The sequence below is a fragment of the Citrus sinensis genome, chromosome 8 (assembly GCF_022201045.2).
Source record: "Citrus sinensis cultivar Valencia sweet orange chromosome 8, DVS_A1.0, whole genome shotgun sequence".
NCBI classification, from domain to species: Eukaryota; Viridiplantae; Streptophyta; class Magnoliopsida; order Sapindales; family Rutaceae; genus Citrus; species Citrus sinensis.
In genome coordinates this window covers 20,964,981-20,975,482 of record NC_068563.1, presented here as the reverse complement: position 1 = coordinate 20,975,482, position 10,502 = coordinate 20,964,981, and the positions used below count along the sequence as shown (strand labels likewise).

General features: G+C 32.7%; 1 protein-coding gene across 1 annotated transcript; it reads right to left on the bottom strand.

The window, feature by feature from the left end:
• Window positions 1-6,378: 6,378 nt before the first annotated feature.
• Window positions 6,379-6,920, bottom strand: LOC127899391 (secreted RxLR effector protein 161-like). The gene is made up of 2 exons (XM_052432760.1): window positions 6,795-6,920; window positions 6,379-6,654 (listed from the first exon to the last, which is right to left on the bottom strand). The coding sequence occupies exons 1-2, from the start codon at window positions 6,918-6,920 to the stop codon at window positions 6,379-6,381; spliced, it is 402 nt and encodes a 133-aa protein (XP_052288720.1).
• Window positions 6,921-10,502: the final 3,582 nt, after the last annotated feature.

Here is a 10,502-nt window from a genome sequence, read left to right as displayed (position 1 = left end):
TATTATTTAATAAAAACTCCGTGAAGCATATTTTAATGTCATGCTTGCGGCATAAACATAATGGTGAAAGATGACACTGAGTTAAAGTTTTGACATATCACTTGGATGGATCAAAAAAAGTCTATGTAATCACGCTCTCCTTTTTGCTCACAAAGTAATGAAACTTTACCATTTCTCCATTAGTCATTTAAGCTAAATATTGCAATAAAATATAATAGGCGATGTTCGCTAGATAATATCGTGGTGAGCGTTATCATTTACGCGACTATCGGGGAAGAGGCAAGTAAACAACTGTTTCAATGGATTTATTTAAATGTAGGCACACATCATTGTGTAATGTTATTGAGCGATATTTTGAAGTCCTTAAAAGCCTGATTTTCTATTATTAAATTAATAATTACCCAATTGAAAGGCGAAGATTTACTCCTGTTGCAGTCCCATTTAGACAAAACGGGTGATTTTGGTGTGCTTAAAGCCTCTCTGGTGGTCGCCGATGATGATGACTATTCATGATGAGATCGTTGATGATGGCATTGTGATGATGGTGAAGAAGAAGAAACAGATTGTGATGAAAGAAGAAGAAATTATTATTATTATTATTATTATTATTGTTATTACTACTACTATTATTATAATTCGAAATGCTGATACCTTTTTTCTCCTCAACCGATGAAAAAAATTTGTGTGAAGCTGACTGGTCTAGTAAGTGCTCTACCATATGGTAGAGTTAGTAGATCCCAGAGTAAGATCATTAGTTAGACCCACCGAATATTAAAAGTCGATGAGCTCCATAATTTTTCCACATGGCAGTTGGTAGACCATCATCAGTAAGGGTGCTCGCGGATCGGATTTTACGGATTAGACATCAATTCATATCCGATCCATAATTTTGCAGATTATAATTTTTCAATCCAATCCAATCCAATCTACGGATTGATTAAACTCAATCCAAATCCAATCCATACATCTGCGGATCCTATGCGGATTTGACTCAATTCATATCTAATTCATAAGTCTGCGGATCGGATGCGGATTTAACTTAATCCATATCCAATCCACCATTTTGCGCATTAGTTTCCGAATTAAAAATTTTGAGTTCTCCCCAATCCATGAACTAATGAAATTTTAAAAAAATCTAATATAAAAATATTTTACTACCAATTAAATTTAAAATTGAATAAAATTTAAACAAATTAATTGTTTAAATAAAACTAAAATAATACATTCAAAGTTTCAAAATATAGCACATCGAGATTAACTGTTCAAATAAACCTACAATAATACGTTTAAAGTTTCAAAATATAACACACTAAGATTAATTGTTTAAATAAAGTTACAATAATACATTAATATAACACCGAAATTAATTGTTAAAATAATGCCACAAATAATTGAAATGACGAAGTTTCTGAAACCAAACACAGTCTGATCCTTCACCAGGGCTATTGCACTTGTCAAAAAGTGGTGATTATGGAGCCGTCAACGATGGGAACCAGGAGAAGTACGGGTGGCGATCTTGAAGGTTGTGATAGTGCAATTGTTTGGCTGGAACCAGTGATTGTGAAGTGCCTTGATGGACTCGGGGAGAAGATGGCTTGCTCTCGCTGGAATCATGCGGCCGACGTCCTTCAAATCGGTGTCGAGAGTGTATCGAACCAGTATTGAGTGTTGGTAGTGCGTGCGACGGCGGTGACTTTGCAAATTGTTGGTAACTTGATGTTATGTTACTTTGCTTTTGCTAGTGCGTGTGACTTTGCTTTTATTTTGTTTTATAATTTTTACAAATTATATTTGTATATTTGATTATTTAATTATTTTTTATGCAATATTATTATTGGGTAATGGCTAAGATATGTTATAGTGCTTATGTAACTATGTAATGTCACATTTATAATATTCTTTAATTAAATTTATAATAATTTTTTAACTAACTAACTAAATAAATAAATAAATATATATATATATATATTTTTTATTTTTTTTTGCGGATTCATGAATTTTTACGGATTTATAGAAATAAATCCATATCCAATCCATCGACTGCGGATTTTTAAATTTTCAATCCATATCTAATCTATGAATTCACGAATCAGATTTTCATAGATTAGATGGATTGAGCGGATCAAATTAGATTTTGAACACCCCTAATCATCAGACTGACCTATCAGTTCAGCACACAAGTGTTTCTCACTAGGTAATCCAATGTTTTATGGAGGTTGGAACATACGCCCCCCTTGGGGAGCTGGCTAACCTGGTCTGTAAGGTACAGAAGCTGTACCGTAGCCAGCTCCATGTTTTATTGCATTACATAATAAATTAATTCACATCATGGTCAAAGAGTCGCCAATTCAAGGGAGCAGTAAATTTGACGATTGCCGGAAATCAAATTCACGGAAATTAATTAACAATTGAATCGTATATAAAAATAATTAATTTCATCCAGAGAAAGAGAAAGGAGTTTTATTCATATCAACATAAGTTCACCATCGTCAAATCACAAAACATATATAAAATGAAAGCATATAACATAATTGATATATAACTCTAGCAGATTATATCTGTATGTCAAATGCAGCTGCTGCTTCAATATCCTGGTGGCGGCGGTGGCGGTCTCATTGGCGGCGGTAGTGCAGGAGGAGGTCTTTTGAAATGAATAGGAACATTGGGCCTAGGAGATGGTGGCCGTGGTTTAGGTACCCTCTTGGACACAATCTTTAATTTATAAGGGAAAAACTTAGCTTGGGAAGAAATTTCAATTTTATTGGCTTTGGCCATGTAAGTAGTATGTGAAAGAAAAAACCCATGAATCAAGAAGCAAATGAGAAAATATAAAACGGCATTCATTGTTAATGCTTGTTCTTACTATAACTGTTTTATGCTCTTTTTATAAATGGTAGTAATGGTATTTTAGACTATGGTTAAATATTTTTTAGTCAAAGAACTTGTCAAATAAACGCGTAGCATAGATGTGTGACGGCCATTTCTTAAACATTGTGTGGAAGCTTCACAGTAAGGAGACTTTTGAAACGGTCTTTTTGAGAACTGGATATAGTTGAAAGTGATTTTTTTTTGTCATTTTAAAACTTTTTTTGTCTATTTATAGATTAATGGGTGGATTAAACGATTAGAATTTCCTTCTGATCTACATTTTCCTTAATTTTTAAAATCTTGTCTTTTGTTTTTATGATAATATATCTACAAAACTCAATTTCTTTATTTTTTTTTATTTATGTTAATCACGGCCTAAATTTCTATTCAAGAGAAATTTAGATAGTAAGAAGATCATGATCCTCGACCACAACACCATTATGAGAGGCATATCCACAATAAAATTTCATATTAAGATCAACACTGCAAGCTAGCTAGAAAAAGTGTTGATGTAGAAATTAAGAAATATTCTCGCTACAAGTTATTTTCAACAAGTGGCAGAACCACATGCCCCGCTTGCCTCAAAATTTTCAGGTTTTTTTTTTCTAAATTAAAACAAAAAATTGTATTTACCTCAATAAAATTTGTGATTTGTCCACGTTAGCTTTAAATAATTTAACAAAAGATAGGTTCAAAATTATATTTTCATCATCGAAATCACTTTAAAGAGTATGTTAAATCTAAAATTATTTGAAAATACTTGAGAAAAATAAAATTTTTTAAGTAAATTACATTTTCCCCGCACCACTGCTTTCAACGTGTTATTGTTAGTGTTAGATATACATTACAAATATGGCATTTTCAACCCACCAAAATTGTAATGTCAGTCGTTTTGTGTGAAGAGTTCTTGCTTCTAGCATTACTGTTTTTAAGAAAGTAATCACGTGTAATATAACTCATAATTTCAGCTAACCTTTGTTGTAGTAACTAGTGTTGTATGAATTTATGCGGCTTTGATCCCCACATTATCAGCTACTTACTGGTTTATTTGATTTATTTTTAAAATTACTTAAAATGTTCTCGTTGTACAACTGTTTCATCCGTTCAAAGATAAATTTTTTATATTAAGTAAAAAGATAAATTTTATATTTTTAACTTTTTATCTTTAGCAAAAATTGAAGTCCCATGGGTGAACACGATTTTTACCTTTTGAAGTATCGCTTAATGACGATAGAGTCTCCTCCCACCCATGTGTAAGGGTTGAAACTTCTGGGATCTCTTGTATCAATTCAAAAAAATCAAAAAAAACAAAAACAAAAATTACCAATTAAGTTAACTAGCATTGACCTTGATGGAACCAAATTTCATCCAAATATCACGTTGAAATAATAATGTTTATGAGCATCTACATTTAAAATGATAGTAATAATTAAAATTAATTCCATATACCGGTTTGTGATGTATTGAACCCCTTTGAAAAAATTGTAATAATACAAATCATACTAGAAAAGCAAAACAATCTTGTACAGCTAAAATTTAACCATATGATGTAATGTTGAATCGATATAAAATTCACATTTAGGCATCTGCAACTAAAAAATATTATTGTTATTATTATTATTATTATTGTTGTTGTTGTTGTTTTTTTTTATTAGTTACTAAACCCTCTTTTTATATATATATATAGACACGTTATTAAATAATATATTTTAATAGAGTCAGTTTCAATTCATTATTAGACCATGTGCTTTGATTGAGTCATTGTTTAAATAACTATAAAATCATATGGTTTAGTAGGGTGTCTGCATTGATAGATATCAATCGGTATAAAGCTTGATAAAATCGGCACTGATTATGGCAGAGCAATTGAGGATTTTTATTACACTGGTGGTGGAGGAGAGGGTTTCCAGTGATTCGCAGAATTGGCCTTGGGTGATGGCTGCGATGTAAATGCTTGCCTCAATGCCACCTTGTAAGACTCAAAAACGGCTTCAGTATCCATGGCCATGGCCATGCAAGTTGTATACGAAAGTAGAATGCAATTGATGAAGATGAAAGCAAGCGAGAATGAATTGGAATTCATATTGGTTGTTTATACTACAAGATATGCGTAGCTAGCGGTTATATACATATGATTAAATAATTAACTCCACTATAATACGCATGGTGGCAATTTTTTAAAAGTAATTACAAGACCTGTTCAACCTAGGTGTATCATATTAATTTCGTAGTGGTTGAATGACATACATGTTCTGACTTTGGAGTTTGGAAAGAGCTAAAATGAAAGGTTATTCATGTGAGAGTTCAAAGACTTCAATTTGATAAGAGAATTGGTAATTGCAGCACTAAACTCTAAAGGAAATAATAATTTTTTTTTAAAAAAGAGATTACGATGAAAATTATTATTTTATAGACCAGCTCTCTGAAAATATCAACCATAATTGATTTTAGTTTTTATTTTCGAAGAATTTTAATTTTTGGATTAGATTGGATGTTTCCCACCTTCGACTTTTCGAGAAAAAAATTTCCCGTTATAAAGGAATAATACGATTTCCAACCAAAGATTTATAATATCTCTAGATAAGGCTTTGGGAGTTTTATTTTAAAAAAGAAATCAGTAGCTAGCAACGGCATGATATGTGTTGTGCGGAAGCGTGTTAAACAATGATGCGAGATAATAACAAAGGAAAGAAAGAGGGAAAAAAAAAAAAAGAACATACAAGATTTACATGGTTCGCAAGTTGTTTATGTTGAGGGAGATCACAAGTTTCCACTAATGTGGTGAACAAATGTGGAACACAAAATAATTCTTAACCTCACTTTCTTAAAATACCCAATACATCATTTCTCTTAAATATACATATAAAGAAGAGAACCTTCAAATGTATTCAAGCACCTCACTGAAACAAATGCTTGAATACTACAAACAACAATTGCTCAGAAGAGCACTACAAATTGGAGAACTCCTTTAAGCTTAATTCTTCTTATTTCCTTTCTTTTTCTCGATTGCTAAAACCATGTAAATGCATGGCTATTTATAGCCATCCTCTCTTAAGAGATGTGGATGTAGAGAAGACCACATGTGTTGCCTAACACAAAATGCTTCACTAACTTATTAAAATGCTCCACTATTGCTCCATTATTGCTCCACTAAGTTTAGCAAATGCACTTAATAGAAAAGGAGCCACATGTCTCCAACAATCTCCACCTTAGCTCCAATTTCTCCATCTCCAAATTAAAATGAGAAAGGATATTTCTAAATACACCTAACACTGCTACACATACGAAGGTGTTTAAATTTGTAGTATATTAATCAAGTCCAAACAATATTTGAACTTGATTACAGCTATCACCTTACTCAACATATCCATAGGATTATAAGTGGTTTTAATCTTATGAAGTATGATCTTTCCTTCTTGAAGAATATCTTATAGAAAATGATACTGAACATCAATATTCTTCGTTCGTGCATGGTATATTTGGTTCTTGGGTAAGTGAATAGCACTTTGGCTATTGTAATACACAATGATATATATGCTTTTGTTCAACTCCAAATTTTCCAAGTAAACCTTGCAACCAAATGGCTTCTTGAACAACCTCTCTAACTACCATATACTCTGTCTCTATTGCAGACAAAGCAAATGTTGACTGTAAAGCGGACTTCCAATTGACTAGAGCTTTTGCAAGAGTGAATACATAACCAGTAGTTGATTGACTCTTTTTCAAATCACCAGCATAGTCAGAATCAACATATTCAACCATACAATGATTAATTGAATCATCTAGCTAGAACATCAAACCAAAATCCAAAGTTTTAGAATACACCTCAAAATCCATTTTACAACTTGCCAGTGTCCTTTTCTAGGGTTGTGCATATAGCTGCCTCCTACTCCAACAACATGTGAAATGTCAAGTCCCATACATACCATTGCATACATTAAACTACTGACAGCATTTGCAAATGAAACATTTGACATGTATTCTTGTTCCGCGTCAATGTTGGGAGACATCATAGAGTTAAGCTTGAAATGAAGGGGAAGTGGATTACTCATTGGTTTTGACTCATTTGTGTCAAAACGTTATAGTACTTTCTTTAAATACTATTTTTGCATTAGACAAAGCTTGCCCTTCTTTCTATCTTTGTTGATTTCCATATAGAGAATCTTCTTGGTTTCTTTAAGATCTTTCATCTCAAATCCTCTACTTAGCTGAGCCTTCAACTTTTCAACTTCTTTAGGATTCTCTGAAACGATCAGCATGTCATCAACGTACAAGAGAAGATAGATAAAAGATCCATCTTATAACTTATGAAAATACACAATGGCCAAACTTACTTCCTGTGTACCTTTACCCAAGCATAAACTTGTCAAATTGCCCATACCACTGCTTTGAAGACTGCTTCAACCTATATAATGATTTGTTCAGTTTACATACCCAATCTCTTTTACCAACAATCTTGAAATCTTCTGGCTGAGTTATATAGATTTTCTCTTCTACATCACCATGTAAGAAAGTTGTTTTTACATCAAATTGTGCAAGCTCTAAATTTAATTGTGCTACCAAGACCATCAAAATTCTAATGTAAGAATGTTTCACAATTGGAGAAAATATCTCATTGTAATTTATACATTCCTTCTGAGCACAGCCTTTTGCCACCAATCTTGTCTTATGACATACATTTTTTTGGTCAAAAAAACCCTTCCTACTTAGTAAATACCCACTTGCACCCAGTTGCCTTATTATCCTTCAGCAATTGAGCTAACTTACAAGTCTTGTTCTTTCCAAGAGACTACATCTCTTCTTCCATGGCTTTCGTACATTTTTTGCATTTTGAACTTTAGAGTAATTCTCAACAAATAAAAGGGACATCATCATCTATAATTGGAATAGCATAGGTCACCATGTCAACAAATCGAGCAAGTTTTTGAATCTCTTGTCTCAGTTTTCTAACTGCAATAAATTCTTATTGTTGTTGAGGTTCTTAGGTTGAAACCTCTTCTTCTTATGTAGTTTCTTTAATGTTCTCCATGACATGGGAGATTTTTTATTTGCTAAAACTATCTTGTTTCAACGAACTCCACCTGTTGTGGAATTTGCTCCACTTGTAGTATAACTCCATTGGTCCCTTTTTTAACATGATAGATTCATCAACATCCTATTAAAAATTAACTTCTTTATTTCGAGACACCAAAGTTAGTATCCCTTCATGCCTGAGGTAATTCCTGTGAACAAGTTTTCTTAGCCCTCACATCCAACCTCGATTCCTTTACATGATAATCAGCAATGAAGCCGAATACATGTAAAATCATAATCATTAGCAGGTTTTCCATACCAGACTTTCATAGGAGTCTTGTCTCTTATTACAGCGGTTGACAATCGGTTAATGAGATGGCTTTCATTAGCGCTTTCACAACTAGACACTCTATGAAACTCTTTCTTATGTAGTGCAGAAAACAAGGCATTCATAACTTTGGAATTTAGAGAAGTTTTTCCCTTTTCCAATTCATTCCAGTCCCGTGAAAGTTTTGGAATATATTTCCTGACTTCGTTTTTAGTCAAAGGCATAAATGGACCATCACAAACAACTTCCTAAATTTCATAATCTAATGCTTGTAAATAAATTCTCATCCTAATTTTCCAATATGGGTAGTCATTATCGTCAAAGAATAATGGTCTAATTGTGGACTGTCCTTCCCTAAAGGTTGAGTCATTATGGGTTGCCATGGATCTTTAACTCTAGATGGTTAAGTCTACACAAGAGCACCTTGCTCTGATACCAAATGAAATACAAGTTATGCAACCCAAGAGGGGGGATGAATTAGGATTTTAAAACTTATGCTAAGCAAACCACACAACAATTCAATCTAATGTCTTAATGGAATCAGAAACAATAAATTCAATCAAGCACAATAGTAAAAGAGTAAGGGAAGAGAAAACAAACACAAGGATTGTTACGTGGTTTGGCAATCCCCACCTACGTCAACGCCTCCAAGTTCACCCGGCTTGAGGATTTCACTATCCAAACCTCCCAAGGCTTCAAATGTTTACAATTGACTTCCAAGGTGTCAATGGACCTTTACAATCAAGAGATTATCTCCCCAATCTCTTCACCCCAAGTGTTTCTCACACTTGTACACTCACAATTTTATGAGAAATGAAAATTACAACAATGAAACTCTCTTTAAGAGTGGATAAACAAATTATAGCTCAATGATGATTCAATAAATGATGATTTGTGAAATGGAAGCTCAATATATGTTATATGATCTTATTTATGCTTGCATTAGTCCTTAAAATGAAGTTTTAAGGACTAAACGTGTCAATGGACCTTTACAATCAAGAGATTATCTCCCCAATCTCTTTACCCCAAGTGTTTCTCACACTTGTACACTCACAATTTTATGAGAAATGAAAATTACAACAATGAAACTCTCTTTTAAGAGTGGATAAATAAATTATAACTCAATGATGATTCAATAAATGATGATTTGCGAAATGGAAGCTCAATATATGTTATATGATCTTGTTTATGCTTGCATTAGTCCTTAAAATGAAGTTGGAGTTGAGTTTTTATAGTTAAAGCCCGAAAACTAGCCGTTATAGACAAATTCCCGCAACCAAGCGGTTAGCCGCTTGATTTATCTGGCTAGTCACTTGTAACAGTGATATTACTGTTATTCTTGAATTTTGCTACAGTAATACTATTCACCAAAATTACACTTTGGCCCAATACTTTCTGTAATGATACTATGGTTCAAAACGTTATAAAACTTTACAAAGAGGTCCAATTTTAGAATTTCTAAATAGTAATTGTCATTTCAAAACTTTATGAAATTATGATATGACCCCAAATATATAATTATTTTTTAAAGAGGTCCTCTTTCAAAATGTTAACATAATACCCATATTTTTCAAAGTTCTCAAAATCTTTTACTTTAGTCCAAAATATTCATAAATTATAGTATGACCCAAAACCTTTCAAATGTTTGCAAATAGTGTTAACATAAATATGTTAATAATATTGATTTTGATGATAACAAATTTTAAATGTATTTTGACATAAATATTGGAGCTATTTCTTAATAAACGAAAACTCTTTTAATCATTGCCTTATTTCTTCATAAAAGATGGTTTTTCAAATTAGAAAGAAATTCTCTGCAAAAACATGTTTAAAATTGCAATTCTGGTTATAAACGGTGAACCGATTATTTTAAACGGTTAACCGATTATAGGCAGAGAGTAACACATTTCCTAAACCTCTAACCGTTTATGGAAAACGGAAAACACAATGGATAGGGAGGTTACTGGAAATTAACGGTAAACCGTTTGCTTTTAAACGGTTAACCGATTATCACCAGAGAGCAACATATTTGCCTAAGCTCTAGCCGTTTATGCTTAACGGAAACACCCAAGATGGGAAGGCTACTGGACACTAACGGGGAACCGTTTATTTTAAACGGTTAACCGATAACGTCCAGAATTGAAGGTTGTCCTCCTCTGGCATTGATTAACGAAAACTGATAAGGCTAATTTATTGTGCAGGTTACTGGAGACAAACGGCAAACCGTTTATTTTTAAACGGTCAACCGATAACACCCAGAGAAGCCACTTTATGCAAACCCTTAACCGCTAAA

Coding starts and splice junctions, on each gene's coding strand:
- LOC127899391 (XM_052432760.1), bottom strand. CDS start 6,920: ATGAGTAATCCACTTCCCCTTCATTTCAAGCTTAACTCTATGATGTCT. Junction 6,655..6,794: donor GTAGTTTAATGTATGCAATG/GTATGTATGGGA, acceptor TTGATGTTCTAG/CTAGATGATTCAATTAATCA.